The sequence below is a fragment of the Anoplopoma fimbria genome, chromosome 1 (genome assembly GCF_027596085.1).
Source record: "Anoplopoma fimbria isolate UVic2021 breed Golden Eagle Sablefish chromosome 1, Afim_UVic_2022, whole genome shotgun sequence".
In the NCBI taxonomy this organism is placed as follows: Eukaryota; Metazoa; Chordata; class Actinopteri; order Perciformes; family Anoplopomatidae; genus Anoplopoma; species Anoplopoma fimbria.
In genome coordinates, this window is record NC_072449.1 from 24,441,909 (window position 1) to 24,467,932 (window position 26,024).

Consider the following 26,024-nt stretch of genomic DNA (forward strand, 5'->3'; position numbering starts at 1 on the left):
GAGCAGACGGACACACACGGACACATACACACACGCTCGCACACATCCAGATGGTATAATCCATTTACAGCTTGATCGTGCAAAAAAGGTACAAATTACACTTTTAAAAAAGTACCAGTAGGAAATTTTTCTTTTTTAAGCTGGTTTCTAAAATAAAATATTCAAACATGTCTTATGCATCCAAACCACCTGTTACATTATGAGGCTGGGGGAGGCCAACTGTGTCTTTTGCAGCACTTTTTGGTTGTTCATCGGTCAGGAGCACCCTAAGTGTCCTGGCGTCCTTACTACTTTAGTAATCACCTACAACTACTGATGCATAGTTCTGTGCTCATAAGAAGCTGTCAATATTAAAACTGGCACAATGTTCTCTGTGGTGGGAATCTGAGGATAGTAATTATCTGTAACACATGTAAACATACTGTTCTGCTGATACTGTCACAGAAACAATACACTTGGACATTCAGTGTTTAGCTCAGGGTATACATTACAGACTGTATGTATGTACATCATGGGGTTTTGTGTTCTTTGTATAAGGGGCTCAAACACACTACAAATACAAAGGCCTCGGACAGAGACAGTGATTTGGCACTTTGACGCGATTGGTCTTCTGCTTTCATACGTTGTTTAGCTAAATCTTCCATAAAAAGGTGGATTACAAAGTGGCTGCAACCTAAAAAAATGTCTCTCCTACACAGAGCAAATGATTTTGCCTTGTAACTGTAGCCCTTACCAGCACCCATCTCTTACTGACAAACTGCTGTGAAGTTTTCATTGTCCACATAAATATTCACTAAAACACATACAATAAGACAAGAGGACAGCAGGAGCCAAATCGAAGTTTAACTCGCAGCCTGCTCAGGAAAATGTTGGATCACTTTTATCTTTTAAGAGGATTGTCTTCAATAAGAATTTTTTTTGTTTAGAGTTCATTTTCTTTGATTATTATATTGTGGTTTTTTTTAAATGGTATATACTGTACACATTCTCAAAAGTAGTAATACCAACTTTCAAATTCAATACAAAGCCAGATGAAAGTTCATTGTCACGCATCTCATCGGTCGTTATGTTTTTGGTAACACTAATAATTCAGACTGGACACCTAATCCAGGAAATTCAAACACATACTTCTTGCTCCTGAAGACACGTGTTAATCTGAATATTAATCAGTTGTTACATTTCTTTGTATTGATTAAAAGCTGGACATTTAAGCAAAGTACTTTTCTCTCATGTTCTTATGAACTCAACAGTTAAATACTAAAGATAAAGCAAAACATCTGATGCTGCAATTTGATGGTCCTTTTGTAATTTAGGAGATTTACCTATAAACAAGCTCTATTTTTTTAATTTATTTTTTTTATACACAAGGTGATGACATCGACGTGCTCTTGGGTGAGATCATTATTAAGCTATATTGTCTTCACTTCTAAGGAGGATAAACCAAACCCAGTAGCTACTATTGCTGTGCTCAAACGGCATATAAATGACACTTTTGGCTGTCAAACATGTACCGAGTCACAAATTTAACAGTCTGAGCTTTCTAAGACTGTTTTTCTGTTGAAGGATCTCCTGAATGTGACATTTTTTTCTGCCAAGAAGAAGACAACAAAAGACAGAAAAACTTGATACCATCAATCAAAACAAAGTACTCAGTGAGGAAAAGGGAGTGCACATTCACTTTGGACTTGTAGGCTAGGTGTTTAGGTAGTAATAAAAGAAACATCAAGTGTTGTCTAAGCAGTGTAACGACAAGAACCAAGCAAACACTAAGGGCATTCGAGTATCAGTCAAACAAAAGTGAAGACATGCAAAATGTTATAGATTGTAGAACAAGAAAGAAAAACCAACTGGGAGACACACTTCCCTTTGAGACTGGAACAACTTCCTGCAGAATAAATAATACTTTATATTCCAATATACAAACCTACCCACTTCCCGCTAATTCAACATTGACCCAATAAGCAGATAAAAACCGAACAGCTGGTTGCTCCCACAGTTTCTTAGAGTAGGTCTCATACCTACAAAAAGATGCAACGGCAACAAATTGTGCCATCATTTGACCATTATTGAACCCGCAAACCTTTTATTCTATAACAGACCAGAGGAATACAGTCAAACAGCTTAGAAAGCCTGTTGTCTACGTAGCCCTTATTTCCTCTGTTTCTTGAAGATCTTGAAGGTGTGTTTCTTGCGGCTGGCAGTGGAATCTGTGTCTTCTCCCGTGGAGCCACTGTCCTCCTCCAGCGGACTCTTCTTGGAGGACAGCTGCGGGATGCGGCTGTTTCCCTTTGCCACCGGCTGCCCTCCTGTAGGTGACGGTGTGTCAGGTTCAGTGGAGTTGGGGCTGAGGGAGCGGGACGACTCTGTCAGACTGTTGATCTCTCCCACGCTGGGCGACTGCTCCGTGCCGTACATCTTCTTCATGAGTATGGGGCTGTCGGTGATAAGCTCTGAAGGACTGATCTCATGAATGCGGTTCCCTCCGTTGGGGGTGTAGGCATGCAGAGAGATGGTGTCATCTGCACGGCCGGACAGGCCGTGCATGAGGGATGTGGGTTTTATTAGGTGGCCTTTGGAGCTATAGGCAGATAGCCGATCACCAACTTGAGAGAGGGACAGGGAGGAGTCGGAGTCGGAGCGATTTAGGTCCCTGTGGGGGGGAGGGGGGAACACAAGTTAGAGGAAACGAGGAAAATAAACCCATACAGATAAAAAGTAAAAGCCTTGCATGCTGGGGTTTGTCCACTCCATGCCCGAAAAGCCCTGGACACACACTGGGCACAGACTGGAACTCCACTCTGGTTAGTTGTGCAGGCAAAGAACAGGAACATTGAGAGGTTGAAAAAGATCTATGAACACACGTAGATCCTGTAAAGCCAACAGGTGCAACGACGTGAAAGAAAAATGATTGAAAGAAAATGAACACCAAAGAGAGCAGATGGAAATAAAATGGACAGATGAAGATACCTACGCTAGGATGCAGTCTTAAAAAAAATGAAATGACGGCGGTTGGTATAAAACACATCCACACACATGCGACGTGAGTGGAGAATCGGAAAGAGGTGGGTACCCGAAGCTGTCGCTGTATGAGGGGTGTGCTTTGGAGACATCGGAGAAGGTGAAATCAGGAATGGGATCCATGGGCTGGAAAGAAGCATGATATTTATGGGAGGAATGAGGGGCTTCAAAGGCACCCACAGAGCTGGGAAAGCAGGAGGAAGAGGAGATCAAGGAGGACTGTGAATGAGGGTTTAGGCTGGAGGTACAGATGATGGAGGGATGAGACACAGCCGAGGAAAGAAGAGGCAGAGGGAGACAGTCGAGCTGCCCAAACGACTGGCTGCGTGACTGCCTAAAGGTGGCCCTAGACCTGGATGGGTATAGGGTTCCCTCCCCCTGCTGCCCCGCCAACAGGCAACTCTCTACCAACCTCTGGGAGCCCATGGCCAGCTGAGGGTCAATGTGGCGTTGGCGCAGGGACATCATACTGGGAGCTGTGGGCACAAAACAACAGCATTATCAACAACCACGTGTGAAATACAGTGTGACGGCCAAGGAGCTGCTGACTTGGGAGATTAGTGAGAAAGATACGCAGGTGCTGGGATAGAATTTTTTCTTTACTTTAACTGATCTTGGAATATGAGAAAGACTCCAAGATAAATCCCATTCACTCATTTAAAATCATTAAATCGTTAGAAAATCCCAGCACCACTGTTTAATCTCCCCTTCTCACAAGGACAACTATTAAATCAAACAAAAGGACAAACAGTGTGGTGTAACCAACAAAAAGATATCTTGTTTAAATTAATAAAATAAAAATATTCAACAATTATTAGGCCATTTATGAAAGGAAATGACGAATCACTTTTGGAAGAAAGCAGGGGAGCACTGGGTGGTGACAAGATTTAGAGGGGGTAAAGGTGGAAAGCAAGCAGCTAAGGGGAAGTCAGATGAACGCAGCATGGAGTTGTTTCTCTTTCAGCTTTGTCCATCTGCATCCTACGGTTCAAATGTAACACATTACAGCTCGTTGTGGCTTTGAGTCAAGGGAAGAGACGGGGAAGTCAAAGTGAGGACTGAATTGGGGCATGAATAAATGGCCAACCAGGATGTTTCCACATGCGCTGACAGTCTGAACCGACGGACCACCGGTCGCTGGCTTGCCGTTCCAACAGTCGGTTGCCATCTGAGGTTAGCCCAATGAGACAGCAGTGGAAGCCAAATTGCCAGAGAGGTGGTGGGGGGAGAGAGGGGAGTGATTAAGGGAGTGCAATTAATGTTGCTTAAAAGACTTACTCACTCTTGTGGTCGGAATAGGATTCTGCAGAAACAGTTTTGCCTGCAGTTAGTCAAACCCAAACCTAACGTGCATCAAGTTTTGCCATAATAATAATTAGAAGTCAATTAAAGAGTACATGACAACATGGCTAGAAAGCTTAATGGTAATCAGAAGTTAGTCCTTTTTCTTGATGAGATAAATATATGTAAGATGTGTTTGTCCAAGACATTTTTGTACACAAGGATTTTGAAAAAATGATGGGCAGTTTTTGTGTATTTTTTAACATTAATTTAAATTGGGCACTGACTTAATTGAATACGCTTCCTTTGGTTGCAGTAGTTTGAGCGATGTCAGATGCAAAAGGTCTCAAGACAATAAGGTCAGTACGAAAACTTGTTCTCATTAAATTGTGTATTTTTCTTGACATTTCAATTTCCAGAGGAAAGTCACAGGAGTCAGTTCAGTCCCCATTATAGATTGAGAGTCAAGTTAACACTTTTATCCAAAATGAGAACAACCAACAAAAGGCATGAACTGGAATTGTGTGTAAAAGAACAAGACATTTATGTGACTTTACATTTACACATTATACAAATGGAAAACAACACTCATTCAATCGTAGACATGCGTGACCCTCACTACCTCCATCACCTGGGAGGCCACAAGGACAACTCAGGTACTTGTAGCATAAAAAAGGTCAAAATTCTCATGTGGGCTGATTTTTGGATTTTCCCAGCAGGGCCTTGGAATGTTTAGGGGTTCGTTTGCTACTTCCCCCAGAACTGCCGAGAGATTCGGACGAACTCTTACATTGCAGAGTTCCAGGCACGATATCCTCGTCCAAGTCGTCCATGTCGTCAGACATAATGAAGTGTTGAGGTGTGGCTCTGCCGCCCATGAAGCTGGAGTCAAGGTTGAGGGATGAGGCCAGAGAAGGAAGGCCGGGGTTGTTGACGATGGTGAAACCCATGAGGATCTCTATCTGCTGCCAACGATGAAGCCGCTCCCGCAGAGCAGCCGTCACCTCACCCAGGGCTTGTCTGTGAATGAATGAGGGGAAAGTAGGAGAGGAGAAAGAAGTCAAAAGGAGAAGTAACTTATTATAACTTTATAAAAAAATAACATAAGTAAGTAAATGTCATTGGAAATCTAACAGACGGAAACATGTTAGCATCCACATATTGGCCTGTTTGGGAACCAATACAACAACAAAGAAAAGCTATCAGGGGATCATGAGCTCATCAAATAGGCTGATGTCAGTTGCTGGTAGGTGTTACTGCTCTCTTTGACTAGTCTTGCAGAATGTCCATGTCTACTACAGACCACATCCTGGTATTTTGGGATTGTTAAAATGCCGTCGAGAAGGAGGAGTCATATTACAGTGTGCAGTGATTACTTTACTACCCTCCTTCTCTTGTAATGTTAATGCCGTACAATTGTGGAGTATTTTTATTGTTTTAAAAATGCTCCACAATTTCAATCCATGACTTACTTTGCTGCCAGTATTTTGTGGTCCACATCGTCCAGAGAGGAGCTGTGAGCCACGTGGAAAGTTCCAAACAGAGTGTTCCTTTTTTTCTTTATCTTCTCTGCCTGTGAAAACAAATGACCAGAACATTTATCTCAGCTGTACTGACATTATCCACACACTGTGTTAAATGGGAACCTTTATCCAAGCCACAACAACAGTCCAATGAGCATTCAAGAACATGAAAAACCGTTTCATCATCTAGGGTTACTTAATGAGGCTGCTTTAATGTTTACAGTAATCACTTTCATCTCATTAAAAACTGAAATATACAAACAATTTCTCAGGTTCAGATTAATGGAGATGCTTGTCTTAAATCTTTAAGTCTATGTAAAATAGGTGCTTTGGAATATAATCCATAGATTTAAAATAGATTGTTCTTGACACTCCCCTTGAAGTTTATACATGCTTACCCCTTCTTTGGCCACCAGGAGCTGCCGTTCAGCGTTTTGCTTCTTGATGTTGTAGTACTGCACTTCCACCTCGTGGGTGAGCTGCAGCCACTTCTGGAGAGACTCTGGCGGTGACCAGCTGCTCCGTGACTCCAACTCCTTCTCTGCCTTCTTCAACGCCATGCGCACCTGCAACAAATGTCAACCATTAGGTGACAAATTTATGAAAAACACTCAAACTTTAGATTATCTAGCAACACATTCTTGACAATGATCATTTACTTTTTGGGACCTTCTAATTTCTGTACTTAGGACAATTAAAAATCGTAACCAAAATGATAGATTGGTGTGTGGAAACAACATGAATGTGCTACTCAAAAACACTATTCTCTTACTAATTTCCTACTTATCAACGAACACACAATTTGTAGAAAATTCAATTCAATTCAATTCAGTTTATTTTGTATAGCCCAGAATCACAAATTTGCCTCAGAGGGCTTTACAATCTGTACACATGCGACATCCTCTGTCCTTCCCTCACATCGGCACAGGAAAAACTCCCCTAAAAAACCCCTTTAACAGGGAGAAAAAAGGAAGAAACCTATGGGAGAACGACAGAGGAGGGATCCTTCTCCCAGGATGGACAGAATGCAATAGATGTCATGTGTACAGAATGAGCAGCATAACAGAGATACAACACATTCAATGTATATGACATAAATGATTCATATAATAAGACTACTTATAATAACAACAGCAGCAATTATTATAGTAGAATTATAATTATGAAAATAGGGATAGTAATGTGATTAATAATAATAATCGAAGTAGCAGCGGGTGTCAGTCGGCTCACAGCAGGAGGCACGACTACGGTCCAGGTACCACAACGATTCATGGAAAAAAAAAAATCACTTTCTCAAAAATCACTTTCTCAATTGCAGTAAGCTGTCACAAAGTTTTATAACGCCCACAACAAGTGACTAGCAAGACTCAATCCTACATACTCCAAAACTCAAAGATAATTGAAACCGTGTTTATATTAATGGACTGATGGATCTTAACACTCGCCTCTCAGCATCTTGAACCCACACTGAATCTGAAAGCCCTGCATATTTCCAATGTGTTCCAATATTTCTGAATGACCAAAAAAAAAAACTGTGACAAAAAGTGTCTGTATTAGATCACTGTGATAGTCCCTCAAGCAAATACTCATGTGTTTACTTACTTGTGTGGGATGTGCTTTGCTGTTCCTGCCAATTCCTAATGGACAAAAACTACAGTGGGCGTATGAATACTATAGCCAGTGTGAGTCTGATAAAACTAAACATACTGCGCAGTTGCCACCTTGGAAGTTCACACTTCCAGTGCTTCTCCATTGTGTGCTTGACTACAAACTCCATGCTCAAATCACATTTATCACTTTGCAACTACCTGATCTAGCTCTTCTTCAGCGTATTTCTGGCGACTCAGTTCGTTCACGGTGCCCTCACGCAGCTCCCTTAGACGTTGGGCCTCCTGCTTTGCTGCGTGGATCTCATCCCTCATCTTCTGCTCCAGGTTCACCTTCTCCACTTCTACTGTGCGGTGCTCTTCCTGGGCGATCTGCAGCCTGAGAACAAGAAGAGGAACAAGGATGAAGGACAATCTTTGAAGGAAGGCATCTTTAGCCACTTAATACGGCCAAACAAAGAAACATAGCGTAGTAGGTGCCAGTGTCTGTGGGCAGGCATGACGTAGAGGCATGTGATTACCATGTATGTGTGGAATCTAAGACTTGCATCACCTATGATCACCGGAAACAATGGCTAACATGTAGGGAGCATAGAGCCATGGCCAGCTGCTAGGCAGCTCACAATAAACTGACATCAGAGGGAGCAGAGCGAAGAATGAGAACAGCTGCCACGGTGTAACTTTAGAACAGTACAGTGTGGTTCCCAATGCTCCTATAGTATCATGTGTTGGTTTGTATGTGGGTTATTTTTAGACTAGCCTCTTAAAAAAAGTCTACTTTTTAAAACGAAGGGCCGGTCACCCATAATACAGTTTTAAAAAAATGATTAAAAGTAAACTTTCTGATAAAATGTAAGCAGTTATTGTAATCTATAAAATGACCTTAGCATAACTATTGTGATAAATAGGTATGTAGAAAGAGAATATGAATTTAAATCATTTAAACCAAGAAATGAATGGTTTAATTTGATCTGTAAATCCAAAATGGGGGCTCTCAGGTGATAATACAATGGACTTTTACTTTAACAGACCCTCATCTGGCTAAGCAGTTCGAAGGATTTTCGGAATTCTATTGATATATGTAATACTGCCACTTATGACACAACAGATCTAAACCAAATCTATAATTACCGCCTCGGGATTCGATGACTCTGCTAACCAGTCACGTTCCGGTTAAAGTCCACGCATCTTCAAAAAGTCATCACTTTATCATAGCTAGCATTTCAATGCTTAAGTTATGGCCAAAAACAGCTTTTGTGAGTTCACAGTGACCTTGACCTTTGACAACCAAATTGTAATCAGTTAATCGTTGAGATCAGATGGTAATTTGTGCCAAATTTAAAGACATTCCCTCATGGTGTTCCTGAGATTTCACGAGAATTGGTGGGACATTATGTCACAGAGACCTTTGACTTCCAAAGGCTAATCAGTTTAACCTTGATTCCAGGTTTGCCCACTGGACAAATTCCCTCCAGTCGTTCCTGAGATATTGCAAGCTGAAAACATATTGCCTCCAGCCACGGCTGTGGCCAGCAGGGAGGAATAAAAAAAAGTCCTGCTTTTGGTCTCCAGATATTAAAAGGACAGAACGCAGTACTACATTTCAGTCACTCGGGAGAAGCATTCTCTTCCTGTCAGGCCAAACACAACAGCAGAGGGAGCAGAGAAGTGCACAGAGAAATGAAAGGTGATCTAGAGAGCTAGCTATGGAAAAATGTGGGTAGTGGGCAGTCCTGTTAATGCTTTCGACCCTGACCTCTGCCATTCTCTAGCTAAAATGTGGGAGCACAGGCAGAGCTACAATGCCCAGCGAGAAGACAATAAATGCTGTTTCACATGACCTGCATTACAACGCTCACAGGACACCGACAGAAAGTTGATTAATATCCCGCAGCTTTTCAATATGCTAATATTACTACCTTTGTATATATATATATCTTACTTCCCTAACCTGATAAAACATTGTGCGGAAAGAAACGTAACCATCACGTGCAATGTTTTTGTCATTGTCGCCAGTTCTTTCCAGGATGTCTGTCTGCACATCACACCTCATCCAAATGCGGGAGATTCAGCACTAGAGCTGACATGTTAAGCAGTCATGCTTAACACCATCTCCCACCAGTGAGGCAGAGGCTGGATCCAACGGCATTGTAAAAAGGCACCCAGGAAATCCAGCCCTATGCAAAGCCTCCTCCCACTGTCTCCCAACAGGGCGGCCATGGCTGGGCCAGGCTACTTGATACCATCACAGGATCTGCTTGAAGGTATGGAAAGACAGCAGCTGGCAGCAGGGATCAGGAAGACAGCACGGCTACAGACAGAGGACATACCTCTCTCTATCTCTCTCTCCCTCCCTCGCCTGCTCTCAGCTCCCAAAACACGTGCTCTATGAGATGAAAGTCTATTCTTGCTAGTAAAACTGACCTACACTATAATTTAACATCCCTGCCCACAGCTACAGTGCTTGGCTGTCCATTTAGAACACTTTAATGATTAACACAAAATTCTGAAATGTCTGAGAATCTTAGTCGCCTGCTTTTGGCATTAGATAAATAGATAAGTTTGACTGCTTAACATTGTCTTTTTTTTTTATGAATACACAAGATTAATACACAAGCTACTGCAAACCCCCAGTATAATGAATAGGAATTTGGAAATCATTATACATTACGAGACATATTCTACTTTATGAGCAACAGGCGCAAGACAATTGGTTTGCTTGCCCTTTCTCTGAGCTCTCATGCAACACTGATTAGGTTTTAATGTGGCTGCAACACACTACTGAATGACAGCAGATAAATCACACTGCAACTCTCCATGAGTAAGCCATAACTGTGGGATTTGAAATATAAAGCAATGTCTGCACTGATTACAAATCAGCTATGGTAAGTTTTGGTACCTGCAGAAAACGCTGAATAACATCTGCACAAAAGCTCTCGGGTTTAATCTGCAGAGGAGAATGAAGTAGGATCAAATTATTTTAGCAAGAAATAAATGTCAGACCTAACTTAAAAGATGGCAGTGGCAGGTGTGTTTTCACAATTGTAAAGCCACATAGGAAAACACACAGACTTGGCTGGCAGTCTATCAGAGGGACAGAGTTTGACATCAATGGTTTGTCCCCATCAATGGCTCTTTTGATTTGTATCCACTAAGCAAATCCCACATAAATACTGTCCACGCCCTTATTGTACTGCTCCAAAATGGAAACGCATCTCATATATATAGTCTACAAAATATGCAAACACAGGAGCCATGACTGAGATACTACAGTGTAACAGAATTAGGCGTTACTGTACAGGAAAAAAAAATCATTCCAAGGCTAACACAAAACACCAATCTCTGTTCAGTCAGTGAAATCTTAGTTGTTGTCTTTACATTCTATTCTATTCTATTTAAAAACTAACTGACAGATTTTCATGAAATATGCTGTGGATTTTTTTCTTTCAAACTAACCCTTTTTTAGGCGAAGAGAATTTAGTGGCAATTCCAATAAACAATACCAACACGTCTATGACACAAATTCTATCACGCCTCCAGTGGCATATTCAAATCAGAAATACTTTGCATTACAGACGCAAAACATCAGTGACAAAAAAAGATCGATTGATTGTGCCTTTAGACATTTTGATGTCACTATCTGTGCAGCGGTTAAAAGTAAAAAAAACAACAACCCTGACCTGTGCATGAGATGAGTGTTTGAGTATCCTTTAAAAGGAAAAAGACGAGACAGTGCACGCTTAAAAGCACATTCTCAGCATTCCTTGAAGTATTTACAGGGCCAACATAGTTAGATTAGTCTTAAAACAATCAACTATTTCACTGAATTTGGCTCTATGTGGAGTGCTCTCGTTTAAAAGATCTCAGTTCCAAACATTTAATCATTAAGGCAGCAATGGCGTGAGTACACCAGGTGTCAGCATGCTGTACTGCATACCTAGGCTTAACAATGGCTAATCTTCAAGGTTCACTGAGGTCACCTATTTTGGGGGGAAATCTATCAAAGAGAAAATGTTCTAAAGATCCGTGTTTATTCATTTTCTAAAGCAAGGCCCCCAAGGAAGAGGGTACCAGGTAACAGCAACCTCAGCTTGCCCCCCCTTACTGTGAAGGATCAAGGTAAGGTAATGTATGGTGTTGAAAATTGTCTGATACAAAGCCGGAATTACTCCAGCCAATGCTACCAAAAATAGACTGAACAAGCTTGTCAGGAAGGCCAGCAGTGTGCTGGGGTGTCCACTGGATACGGTGGAGGTGGTGGGAGACAGGAGGATGATGGCCAAGCTGTCATCCCTGATGGACAACACCTCTCACCCCATGCGGGACACCCTGGCAGCTCTGTACAGCTCCTTCAGCCACCGGCTGCTTCACCCCCGGTGTGTGAAGGAGAGGTACCGCAGGTCCTTCCTTCCTGCTGCTGTCAGGTTGCACAACCAACTCTGCTCCCAGCAGACCACATGACCACAATAATAACATGACAATAAAAAACCTGTGCAATACATTACAGAAAGAGCTGGTGGTGGACTCCACAATAATAACATGACAAAAAATTTCACCTGTGCAATACATTACACATTACACTGTGCAATAATAGTTAAAAAAGTTAAAAATAGTTAAAATAGTTGTTGTTGGGTTTTTTTCTCTGTCTGTAAATATAATATTTCAGTTATTGTTGTTTTTTCTACTGTTTTTTTTTTTTATTGCTTATTTATAATACTTGTTTTATTTTATTTTTCATTTCTTAGCTTGTCTTCTTCTACTATGTCTCTTGTGTGCACTTTACTCTACGCTGTTGTAAGCCTGCAAATTTCCCCGCTGCGGGACTAATAAAGGATTATCTTATCTTATCTTATCTCTAATACCTAACTGTTTTCCCAATATATGCAATTAATCTAAGACGCCTAACTGTATGCCTTAGTCATATGCATCTGCCCCAGAACAGATAACCACGCTATCCTGTGATCTTACGGTCATATTAGGGAGCCAGACAAACCGTGGTGGTCTTCACTCTCAGCTGGTGAAGCAGATGGTATGCAGCAGCATTTCTTACGGAGATCAGTTCCTGTCTGCTATTGTTAAGTAAAATTGGTCTTATTAATGAAAAAAAGACCTGCCAGATCAATATCACTGACAATGAACGAATAACAATGAAATTTACTTTTTGTTTTTTTGTCTGCCCTTTCACAAGCAAACATTTCACTTGGGAGTTAGATTGTGAATGCAACGCTGTGTTGCAGCCAACTCTCAAGTCAGATGCTGAAGCTTCCAACTAAAAAGATGAAGATGGCCCTATCAGCGACTTATGACAATTCCTGATTGGCGACTCCTAGAGAATTGTCAAACTAGCTTAAATACCGTTTCAGCTGTTCAAACCGCACACCTAAACTCAGATTGCATTTACGTTTCCTTCAACCATGCACATATGTATATTATAGAAATCTTGTCATACACATTTTTCATCTACTTTAATGGTTAAATGTAATATAAATGTGACTTGTTGAAGTAAATTCATCTACAGTATTGTCATTTGTCTAAAGGTCTGTCAAATGAATCATAGTGCAGCTCTTCCAGTCTTCTTTAACTTCCCGTTTTAGAACAATGTGGCTCTGTACATGTAATCCTGTGAAAGCAATGACTTATGACAGAGGTAATATAGAGTGTAGATATGATTTAGAACAACTCTATGCAAATTCTAATTTGCATTGTAAAATCATTGAGACTGGCAGGATTCCCTGCACGTTGCCTCTAATTGATTCCTGCTTCAGCCAACAACAAAAGAAATACACTTTTGTAAAGAAATAACCTTCTGGTATAAAAGAGCAGGGGAGCAATTTCACTGACCAAAGGCTCTTTAGTTAATGGGTGAGGCTGCTGTTGTCATCTAGTTATCAAACTATTAACAAAGAACAAAATGCTGTTAAGATTCTGATTCATTCATTCATTCAATATTAACTTTACAGCATAATGCCGCAGTGTCAGGGGAAATAATAACCCAATAAGCTAGAGGTGTGCGAGGAATACCTCACTGCACATGCATACATGCTAGCAGCATTGCCCATCCAACACTGGCTGATGTTAGTTTTAAGCCTGATAATCATTATTTATCTAAATACTCTTGAGTTAAAATTCAGTTTAAGGTAGGTTTTGAGACCTATACTATAGACAAGATGTTGAGTAATATTGTATTTGTTGCATATTTAAAAAGTGCCGCTGTGATTCATGTGGAAACTAATGGTATATGTGCACAATACAGTGCTTTTGGAGTATAACACAGTTTGTTGTGTGGGTGGTGGGAAAAACCCTCACTTCTGTTGTAGGTCATGCAGACTCTGTTCAGCTCTCTGAAGGCCCTCCAGGTCTTTCATCATCTTCTTCATATGGTCCTTAGAGTAGCGGTTCTGGATGTAGGCAAACCAGCAGCCACCCATGCCTATGACTATGGACACTACCAGCATGAAGTCCTTCAAGTGGTTATGTCTATTCACTGATGGAAAGAGAAAAATAAAGAAGAGGGGTTACTTTAGCACTGTAATAAATATCTAAACCATAGGATAGAACTATAGAAGAAGATCTCTTCAACCAGGAAATTTAGATCTAGGACATAAGATAACGCTGTTTACAATGCACAAACCTCACAAGGATGTGGTGTGAAGCTTGTGTTCGAACAGAGTCGTACTGCAAGTTTTGTGGAGTGACACACATAGAAGAGCCAGTAGCACAAGTTCAGGTTGCGGTGAAGGGGCCTAGTGCAAAAGCCCGCAATAAAGCCAGCTTAATGCGCTCTATTTCAGTCTGGTAACCAATGCGTATAAACATGCACAGAAAACCAAACAATGGCAACTCTAACATTTTCATTAACATTAGGAGCTTTGAATCAAAGCCTAAGAATTACTAATTGTGAGTATCCCGTCATTGTAAGAGATGTATAGCTAATAAAAGTCACGGCAGCTAGAAAGCAGCTATCCCATTTGTAAGAAGCCATAGATTAGTTTCAGATCAACTTTAAGGTAGGGAGAACTTTTACAATCCTCAAAGTAAACCTATGGTAAAGTTTGGGCTTAAGAAGTCCATTTGTCATTTGATGAGGTCATGCAGCAATTGCCACAAAGACGGAACTATCAGCCTTGCAAGCCACACAAGATTTTCTTGCAAGACCTGCAAGGGGGTTTTTGGGAGAGAGCTGTCAAGAACACCACTTCCTGGTGTAAGACAAAAAGGAAGTAATATCAGGCGGGGAAAGTAAGAACAGGCTTTTTGATATTTCCCCTTAAAAACAAAGTTATTTACAAAAATGTAATACTGGCTGCTATTGACGCGAAGCCAAGTCAAATTACACCCTTGAATACAGCAGCACACATCTCACTTCACATTAACCCTTTGTATGATAAAAAACTGACTTACTATAGCTGGAGCTAAATGATCGCACAGGAGAGCTGTACATATTTCTGTGGACTTGCTTATAAAGTCAAGAACAAACACAGGTTCATCAGAGTCAAGGAACTCGGACCACCTGTGCCTGCTATTGTGTCAAAAGTAAGAAACCAGAAGTGAGAGACAGAAAATCTAAAAGCACAGCAGTTAACTATTGCTCCTATCTCTTCTGAGGGTGGTATATGGATATTAAACTGCATGCATGTTAAATTTGTCCAGGGTCTGCATTGTGAGGGAGCACAGCCGTTAAAGTTACTAAATGCATTATCTCTGAGATTATATCATTTACTAATGCTAAAACTGTTCTCTTGGTTCTATTTAATGCTCCTACAACACTATCAGTCCTATCAACAGGAAACCACTTTGCATTCTGTCATCACCCAAGTTGTGAACACTGCTATCACTGCCTTTTAGAAATACCACCCAGAGAGCAAAAAGTGACCTTTAATTAACTAACAAACTGGAAATGTGCTTGGGTTAATTATCATTACACGACTGTCCACTAGATTAGGATCAGCCTATTGTGAGATGTGTCTTAAAATGCTGCTGCTATGTGTAGCGAGTCAGACTGACTATTAGTGGGACCCCCTGGCTTTGAGAGGCTGTCAAAGCCAGACAGTGCTCGCTAATGTCTTCCTTAGGGTGTGACGCCAACAAAACGCATCCACAAAGACACATGCCAGACACAGACCACAACACACTGTCCCCCTGTGCAGTTTCTTTCCAAATGCAAATGACAGCTTTCTATGAAGGTTAATTTCATTTTCTCTTGTGATCACATAAAGCTGTCCTCATCAGCACTCCGGCCTACAAAATATACACCGTTACTTTTTATTCAACCATCCAGTGGAAAAGGATCAAACCTCAAGGCTGGGAAAGTAGTTCAGAATTTCCAGACTTTCTTGCTCCATAATAAGCAATATTAGTACTCAACTGTGGCAACTAAGCTTTTAACATCAAACATGTTATTTTTTCTGAAAAACTAATAAATTTGGCAGTCATTCTTGGAACATTTCATCCGAATGTCAGCACAGATTAGAGAAAAAAATATGAAATACTGCCAAGAGGTATGACAGCTGAGACACACCCCAACCATTGTGATGTTACAAACACCTAGGGAGAAATGATGAAATAAACAAAACCTGAAAGACTACAATCTGTAGTTACAGCGGTTGAGCAAAGAGGATTTTTTTTTTTTTGTCTCCATTTGCAGGGAGGATTGTCTGAAACACAGAGGTGTGGTTCCACCCTCGCTTCCTCAATTTCTGAAACCGATATACAAGTTGTAACAGGATTTCCCTTAAAGGAGGGCCAACTAAAGTGAGAATATGAGTAAATCAGAGAGTAGATAAGTGGGTGACTAAATAAAGGAATGGCACAGAAAGAAATTGCTGAAGAAAATTAAGAGTAGCAAACAACAGTGGTCAGGATGTTGGTAATGGTGGTAGGCTGTAAATACACATGCACAACTTCCTGAAGATGTTTCACCGTTAAATGTTTCCAATGCAAGAGAATCAATTCTGTTTTTCCTGAGGGGGTTAAATGACGTGTTGACTTTGTTATTTGAAAGGTGTGTATGCTAAATAACAAGTCTTAACACATTTTACAAGTCACACAATGTCTTTAAATTTGAAAAACAAAGCATTTTGGGTGCACCCAACTCTGAAGAATGCAGAATCCCCCAAATGAGTTTTGATTAACACATTTGAGTGTTTTCAGTTTCTATATATTTTTTAATCTGTATCTAGATCAGTATCTGAATGGAAATAGTTATAACAGAAAACTACAGTACGTTTTTTTTACTATCCAGGTAGGATTTCAGTCTTACCAAATTCTGTTTTGCAGATATCCTGCTTATCAAACATAAAAATAAAAGTGGACTAAAATAAAAATGAAGAGAATCTAAAACTGAACCCCCCTTGAACTCTAGTCAGTGTTGTAAAGTATCTAGAACAAACCCTTTGATGTTGTGTGAATGAGTATATGAATGATAACTAATACAGGAACTAAAAAAAGAATAATGTCACATACTCAGGGGCGCTCCAAACAGTACAGTGTCCAAAGATTTGAGCTGCAACTTCTGCACATGGCTGCGATCCAGAATCTTCAGAATAGAGAGTGTCAGAGTTGTGTTCTTTACGGCGAGCCTGAGATAGAACAGAGACACGGTTATTTAGCAGGAACAAGGAAGGAAGAGCAGTAATGTGACCCCTTAACAAATCATCTAAGTCTAACACTAATCTTTAAAAACTAATGGTCATAGGAGACACTAGTTAAGGGGAATTACAATGTAATAAAACTAACACTCACTCATCAGAATAGGGAATGTAATGACTTATATAGAAAGACGTTGAAAAGGGTTTTAATAGCTGGCACTAAAGAAGTTGCATCAAGTCAATTATATGTGTTGGCATCATTCCCACATTGTGCCTCACGGTCTTCATGAATACAACTTGTAGCTTGAGTCTTTTCACTTTCAGTAGGTCTCACCAGTCTTATATAGACCACAGCTTATTTGTGGCACATTTTTCATTTGGAGATGTTAGACAAGTCATGATGTCCCTTACCTTGGCATGACACTTCCATTGAAACTCATCTTGCGAAAGGCTTCCACATATTGTGGCAGTTCCACATAAGTGATGAGCCATTCCACCACCTCATCCATTGTCCAATTATACACTGAGGGGGAAAATAAATAAAAACAGTTACACTGTTCATTGATTCTCAGTCATACAAAACCAGCAGAGTTCAGTACGGATAAGGCTATATGGCTAAAAAAAAAAAATGTCCCCTGATTGACAGCTGACTGACATGACGTAATTAAGAGGGTAAGTTGAACTTAGCCAACAGATCATATGTTTCAATCGCCCAAGATCCGACTGAAAGCAAAAAAGAAAACAAGAGATAAAGTTGGCTGCAGTACAGGCCAAGCAAAGCAACGTCTATGCATGTTAAACTTTAAACAATCAGGGATTACAAAAAATCTTAATATAATATAAATGTTCAATATGATGACCCAGGCAAAGGTTGTGTTGACTTGTTCAAATACGGTCTGTCCCTTAATTTCCCCTTTCTACCTACACTGTTCATCTGAAATGAAGGCAAACAACTTCAAATTCAAAACTCAAGAGTCAGCACAAACCTTTTAGCTATTGTTTGATTTTAAACCCAATGTACAGAGCCAAAACAACAACCTGTCCCTATCATAACACCTTTTAACTGCACCGTTTGTGCAGCTTGACACATGAGACATGTTATATGAGCACGTGCAGCCAAATCCTGAATGATCTATGAGGTATCCTATTGCATAGCATACATTGGCTTGCCGACAGTTATAACTGGGGAAGGGAAATACACTCCCCAGCTCCTGGCAGAGCAGCAAAAGTGTGGGCTGACTGTGTTAATGTGTTGTTCTCTTGAACAAAACCCCAGTTTCCTGCCTTCAAACCTCCAGAGCCTTGTTGAGAAACTGCAATGCAGGATAAGTCAGTCATATGAGCAAAAAAGGGGGAGAAAGGCAGCCAGAAAGGGTGTGAAATGACATGGGTGCCAGAGAAAAGTGCTCTTATAAAGTACACGATAGCCCAGCGGAACAGATAGGCAGACGGACAGGAGTGTGTGAATGTTGTGCTGACAGAGTCGATGATGTCCCACTCTGCAACTGGCTTGAGCTGATAAGTAGACTGCACTTTGCTTGACATGTCATCTGATCCAACTGCCTTGCTCCTTTGTCGGGCGAGTGAGAAGGTCAAGCATGGGTAACATAAAATACGCTAACTCCAATTTACTTGCAATTTAAAACACTGCTGTATAGACCGACAACCAAAGTCACAAGAAGTCTTCTATTAAAAGTCAAATGCCTCAAAGCAGTACCTTCAGAGCCCTTCCATGCGTTCCACAAGTCCTCCACACTGATGAACTGGTCATCCCCATGGAAGCTGTTATGCTTAGCCTTGGGGTCATGGTAGTTCAGATCTTCTCTCAGGAACTGCAGATGACAAGGAGGTTTGTTGTAGTTACAAAGAAAGTTTTAACTGGAAAGAAAAGTATTTGATCTCTGTGATTCTATCTGAACCGTGAGTTGGAAGACCTAACAGGTCTCAAGTCTTGCATATTATCTTTTGTTAAAAAATGTCTAACTCAATTACTGACACAATCTCAGCATACAGAACTTTTATTATCATATTTTGAGCTTAGTTTGACCAACGCAGCAATGAGGATTATGAATGTACAACTCAGTCAATTGTTTGGGGTTTTCCTTTTAGCTAATTCAGCAATTATTACCCTTAACAGCACAGAGAAACTGTCTTTGCGATTTTTAGACCAGCCAGTTGCAGGTTACGTAGGTAAATTAACTTGAGTTTTTATCACAAATGTTCTGAGAGGCAAATATATAATTAAACTTTACAATTTGAGGTGGTGACTGTCAATTTAAATGCTTAAAATAACTGAGGATAATGGCAGCTTTCTGGAGCTATAGTCCATTGAATTGGCTTTCATGATTGTGTAATAGTGCAACATTTTTGGGAGATACTCCCTAAAATCCCTAAAATCTTATTTTCACTATGAAGTTTCCAGGCAACCGCCGTCGAATCCAGGTAGCTGCTAACAAAAGCCTTTCCCAAAAGGTTGAACTTTTACTTTAAGTATATTTCAAACATGTACCTAGCTACTATATATACGCATAATATATACATATAAAACCAAAACGTATGGCACTCTGAATTCCATTTTCGCCCTCATTGTAGTGGTAGTGGTCATCTAATGGTCAACGGAACCACACTCCTGGTTGCCCACTATATTGTAGGCTAACTCAGTCACATACATAACATCTTGCACTCCCACAAAAGCAGACTCATGCAACATGGGTGGAAGACAGAGATAAGTCATGATGCCTGATGCCTTTCTTTCTTGATAGAATTGTGTTGGCGGGTTTCACTACGGAGTAGAAAGATGGTCTGTACTGCAGGTGAAATATCACGCTCCTGAAAAGATGTTCGTTGGAAGATAAGCAAGACCTGTATAATGTGGCCGAGACCTGAAGCTTTTTATTAAAAGTCAGATGCAGACTTTGATCTTGGTCATAAAGTAATCAGCTATCATCTGTATTCAATCACTCTATAGTAACAGGAATTCGGACTACTGTCTTGACGTGCTCTAAATCCTGGTGATCGTTCTCTGCTCAAAGCCATTACAGATGCTCACTGAACTGCACCTGATTTCTTGCCTTTCGGGTATTCACATGCCAAGTTCCTCTCCCTAAGCAGAGACCGCTTTGGTCTGGCCTCAACCACATGCAACAGACTGAACCAAAGTGAAATGAGGCTCCAGAAGGGGCCTCCTCAAGGCCAAACGTAGTTTAGACTAGAGCTCAGGATGTCACCTTCCTAAATGGACGACAGGCACCGTCTTTAAAGGCACAAGTCATGTCTGAGAAGCAACGGACTTGATTTCCTGTGAGCATTACACAGCTTTAATTGTTTGTAGTGTGCTTTCATTAAACTCCACTGTATTGAAAATAAAAGCAGCTATGGCTATGGCTATGACTACTATTGGTCATGCATTTCAAAAATACAAACCAAAAAAGTCTGATTAAAAGAACACAGATATTCTTTGTTTGTTCGTTGTCTTTGTACAGATGTAGCAACGTCAATGTCTACAACATGCATGCCAGTTACAACCACAGTTAATTAGAATTCAGTTAATTATTGACGAAACTTCAGTAAAAAGGGCACTGGAGCGCAAACAGGACAAATCCTCCAGTTACTTGGAGTAAGTAAAGGACATTACAGGGCTATGATTAACTGACCATCTTAGCAGCAAATCCTTTGACGAGTCAGATGACGGCATATTACGATAATGATACCTGTAAGCCTCTTTAGACTGAATGAAGACCACCGCTGTGGCTGTACAAACCAGAATATCAACAGAGCATCAGCTCCTGGGGATAACTTTTTAGATTGGTACTTACGCCGTCCGTCTCCGCCACGTCTACATTGCCGTTCGCGTCATCATCCATCTGCTTGTGGATGCTACGGATAGCCTCGTAGCTGAGAATTCCATTCTCATCCTTGCATAGTGGCGCATCAATGCGACAAAGATCTGGTGGAGAAACAGAGTCATATCAAGATGGTGTTCCAGGCCCTTTTGAAACTCATGGGTTTTACTACTACTACTACTATTACTACTACTAAATCAACAACAACAAAGATGACTAAAGATAGAGGTGACAGCATTCAAATGTCATCATTAACTGTTCAAGAGGATCAAACAACAAACATTTTTGTATTGCAAAAGGTCTCCAGCGTGAATTAATATTGTTTAAAATATGCTTGTTGGAAATCATAGTTATGGTTCTTCCTGTTGCTTTCCGATATTACAAAAAATAGAGTAGGCTGTAGTTTTTAGATTAAAGCGATTAAATGTGCAATTTTAGAAATATGAAATATGTTTAATAACAATGTTTTTCAATTAAAAATGTAAACAACCAGGCCTGTAAAGACATATTAAAAAAAAAAGATATATATATAGAAGTTTTATATTAATACAAAATATCAAATAATATTGTGATGGCCACCAATGTTCATGACTTTTGACCTTTTGTACTTTTTGCAGAAAAGTCAGAAAACAAAGTCCACTGGTTGGATTGCCTTCACTCATTCACACTCACTCTCACTCTCTCTCTCTCTCTCTCACTCTCACTAATAAAACCAAACTGAAAAATTCCTCAAGACAAAGCCTTGTTTGTGTAAAGACTTTCACTCAATGTGGGGATGTTACCGAGAAGCCAAATACCATGACTGTCATGCCTACTGTGTAGAACAAAATAAGCCATGTCCCAAGGCAAATTTGGCTTTAAATAATAATTGGCTTTCAGTATTTTTTTTTGATTTTGTCAACTTGGATTTTACAGTTCTGTTAAATAACAAGACAACCTGGGTTTGTTAGCTAAAATTATGTTTACAATCAATTTATTGTCAACATTTTGACTGTAGGGCCTCCGTTAGGATTTCAGTGTGTGGAGCTCCACAATTACGGTAATTGTAGATAAATCAAAAATGTATGTCTCCATGATAAGCTGTCATGCAATTTAGCAATCGGTCAGTGATCTAGTGAAGCCTGTCTGCCCTCCGTGTTCCCTCTCCTTCCTGAGGGATTTCAGATCCTCTGACATAGATCAAAGATAATGCAGCCACTCCCACAAAGATGAATCCTTGTTTGGCATGTACTGCAGATACTCAGCAATTGTTTGAAAGGGCACGGCAGCCTACATGTAATAACAGTGCACTTAAATGTGAATTCGCAAGCATCCTACCCCTGAAACTTTCAGAAGTTTGGATGTATTCAATTCAGTCTGTCTTACATAACACTACAGTTATTATTGGTTTAATAAATATATATAAGAATCGTAACTATGTCAAACACAGTATGCTTTATTGAGTATTTCAATGCATTATAACCAAGTAAATTGATGGTGACGGAGAGGGTTAAGTGGCATGGTTATTAAGTGGCTTGGTTTTTACCAACAAGAACGTCACCCACACGATATGTGTGTATAAATCAACTGCAGGCATTTGGATCTGTATTGAGCTGGCATTAAGCTTGATGCCCTGTCCCACATATCAACTTATATTTATCCAGGTTTTATTTATTCCCAGAACCATATGTTATGACAGGTTGACTCAGCGGTTTGAGAGACAAAACAGAACGTAAACTTTGTCACAGATTAATCTCTGCAACGGTCACTGGGTCCATGAAAGTGTACAACAAAGTTATTTTTGTTGGCAAATTGTGCCTTATGTTTCTCTACATGAACAAGGAAGGCTTGATGCACGACGTGAACTTCCCTGTAGTGAAAAGGTGAACTTTTGGCCAAAGTATGCAAGCATTCAGCCTTTAGGGAACCAGCAAGGACCCATACCAAAAAGGTAGTTACTCTCAATCATTCACACTCAGCATGTTAAACAAAGAGTGACAGTTACCCTAGTGAAAGCCTACCACCTGCAACACTTCCATGAACCAAACCTGGCCCTCTTTCTCACTTGGCTTGAAAACCTCCGGAGACACAAGATTAGATATTTACATACCAGTCAGCCTGCTTTTTTTAAGAGCTCAAGTTACACCATAAGCCATTTTGTGTTCCTGCATGTAGATGAAGAACAAACTTTGCCACTTCATAACTGCAGCAGTTACTATACGTCTGTCAAAAAAACATCTGTGGCCTGCTGAGACATGTGATACACAATAGTAAAATGTACTTCAAACACAAAATGCGTATGAGCAGTGGACAATGTTTCAACAGTTCCTGTTTAACCACACAGGTCAGCAGGACTAATATGATCACACCGAGCACGTTTGTATTATTGAGTCTTTGACGAAATGTTGCTAAAAGAATAGTGAGTTAAGTCAATAGTCAATAGTTCAAAAGGTAAATCTGAGCAACAGCTAGGCCTTTTGTGAAAAGATATGAATTGTTACACTAGCTAACTTCAAAGAACCTGAGTCATAGCACGTCATAACTGTCTCGTACTTATCCCAAGTAGAGTAAGGTTAAATGGTTTACATTACGTTCTGTAGTCTCAAATCATGCTCGACAGATGCAGCCACTGTTATCATTATGTGAAATCACTTCACTGATTGAGGCAAGAGATTGTTACAGTGATAGAGGATCTCATCTAATAAGATTAGTATTGTATTTACAAGAGGAGCTTGTTAAATTCACTCAAAAGGAAAAAGAAACGCTGTACTGTATAATGTAATGCAGGAGTATGCTATTGTTAGAGGACCACATCGCCTTTAACATGACACATTAAGTTTCGTAGTTAACTATTTTGGTGACACACATGATAAGAAGTGCAAATCCAAGATATGAGTTTATACATTATATCATTATGGAGTCCTCTGTAGTACCGTTTTTATACTTATTTAAACAATTAAAGTGTAATAAAGAATGGCAATTTATGTTGTAAATATTGTAAAGCCAATTGTTGGGCAATATTAAAATGCATTGGTTCTAATTTATGATTTAGTGGAGGTCATTTAACATCTTGGTTAGTTTTACCCGATTCAGAAACTACTTAAACCCTTGCCCATGTGCTCCACTAACCATTAGATCAATAACCTCCTGTTTGACTATGTGGCTTGATCCAAGTTGGAGGACAGGACTTAATGGAGAATGCCAGCTGGACTATTCTCAGCAGGAAAGAAAGAAGATGTGGCACGAACAGTAACACTCCAACTTCTAATTTAAATCGTGTGTCATCTTAGCTCAACAGGCAGATAAAAATAGAGGATTAAAATGCTACAATACACTCATGCAATCAATGTTTACTCACCTGACAACCCATTTTCAACAATCTGACTGTCCGATGTGGGTGAACTTGTTTTTTCTGTCCAACTTTCTCCAACGAGACACAAGCAAAATATCCACAAGGCCACCAATTTGTTGAACTCCATGACTGGTGTGTGCTGGAAAAAAAAAAGACAGTAGAGTCCCCTTGACAATTCTGGCGAAATTAATTTGCAGTGTTTCTGTCTAGTTAAGATAATCCTTTATTACTCCTGCAGCGGGGAAATTTACAGGATTACAGCAGCAAGAGACATAGTAAAAAAAAAAAAAACAACATCAAAAATAAGTATTATAAATAAGCAAATGAGCAATAAAAAAACAGTAAAAAAAAAAAAAAAAAAAAAAAAAAAAAACAGTAAAAAATCCAAAGTAACTGAAATATTATATATACAGACAGAAAGTATTATAACTTTTCAATGTGCACAGTGTATTAGTGTCATGTGGTCTGGGCTAATCAATTAAACAACGCTCAGAATTTAAAAAGAACAATGTGGCTAATTTGTTTCCTGTGCACATGACACGTTATCGTGGAGAGGAAACTGCATGAATCGGCTCAGATCACACCAATAAGTACGGTTAGTTACATAAAGATTGCCTGCAGCAACTGCGGACACATGCCATCACTCCTCAAGTGTACCTCTCCTTCCTCAATGAATGAGAGGACACGGGCTTTTTGCTAAGTCAACCCCCTATGTGGTGCTTCTTGACGGCATGTTTGCAAACACAAGTCCCTCTAGGGAGAAAACAACAGGACTCGGGGACGTACCAGCAGCCCTGGTCCGTGTGCGTCTGACGGGTGGATGTCTGACAAGCACCGGCTAACGCTAGCTAGCTACACACCTCGGCTAACTAGGAAATGAAGGGGGAGTGAAACCACAGAGCCATCACAATAACGCTTCCGTGTTTATTTTTCTTCTGTTTAGGCCGGTGTCGACTCACGTCATTTTCTACAGACACCGTGTGCATTTAGCTAACAGCTGGACACCACAAGTCAGAGCAGGGACGTGAATAAATAACAACCGTATCGTCTGCTAGGCTAGCGGCACAACTAACGCTGAAAACCCAAATAAATCATGAAGTTACCTGTCATGTATCAGAGCCAGGAGATCTGTAGCTTCAGCTCTGTGTTAACATCGCAGCAGACGCGGTGGTGTTCACCTCCTGTAAGAAAGGTCTCGGTCTCTCCCCCGACCGAGACTAGACCGAAAACGCCGCAGAATGTGGTTGCCACTGGGCTGTTCTTCCTCTGCTCATCACAGTCCCTGGTTGTTACCAGCGACGTTCGCCCCCTGCCGACCGGAGTGCGTACTGCACACCACGTCGAATTAATTTAGACAAATTGCGGAAGTATGCCATCTAGCGGATTATTTAAGACACTACATTAATTAAATAAATAAATAAAATAAGAAATTGTCATGAAAAACACATTAGTTATAGAAGGTTTTGAAGAGTTTTGTAAGTATGTAAATTAATTACATTGATTTTAAGGCAATGCACTTTGTTCCAATGTTATGTTTTAACACTGGAACAAATGGGATTGATTTAGCATACATTTAAAATATTGTGATAAATATTGATGTCAGGAAACTATTCTTTTTAATAATGAAACTATGTAGACCAAACCTAGACATATGAATGTCAACCTTCATGTTTAAATGTAGTCTCTGTATGTCGGAGGACTTTTCTATAATTAACTGACCCAAACGCCTTACATGTTAATTTACGCAAGCAAGTCAAACGGCCGCAAGTAAAAAACAAAGCTTTCTGAGTTTTGTTTTATATTAATATGATTCAAGGTCTTGCGGCTTATGGGCG

The 26,024-nt window shown here is 40.2% G+C and overlaps 1 protein-coding gene across 4 annotated transcripts; it reads right to left on the bottom strand.

Annotated features, from left to right (window-relative positions):
* Positions 1-125: 125 nt before the first annotated feature.
* stim1a (stromal interaction molecule 1a) lies at positions 126-25,443 on the bottom strand. Of its 4 annotated transcripts, none has more exons than XM_054614255.1 (14): positions 25,293-25,443; positions 24,196-24,328; positions 20,832-20,962; positions 18,734-18,848; positions 17,428-17,539; positions 16,892-17,007; positions 13,736-13,913; positions 7,631-7,808; positions 6,221-6,388; positions 5,772-5,872; positions 5,090-5,319; positions 4,106-4,186; positions 3,071-3,494; positions 126-2,650 (listed from the first exon to the last, which is right to left on the bottom strand). In XM_054614255.1, exons 2-14 carry the CDS (start codon positions 24,314-24,316, stop codon positions 2,149-2,151), a joined length of 2,457 nt encoding a protein of 818 aa, XP_054470230.1. In that variant the 5' UTR covers positions 24,317-24,328; positions 25,293-25,443; the 3' UTR covers positions 126-2,148. The 4 variants fall into 4 exon arrangements, with proteins under 4 accessions (XP_054470230.1, XP_054469986.1, XP_054470067.1 ...); XM_054614011.1 differs by having other exon boundaries at positions 3,431-3,494; positions 25,293-25,442; XM_054614092.1 differs by lacking the exon at positions 4,106-4,186 and having other exon boundaries at positions 3,431-3,494; positions 25,293-25,442.
* Between the last annotated feature and the right edge of the window lie 581 nt (positions 25,444-26,024).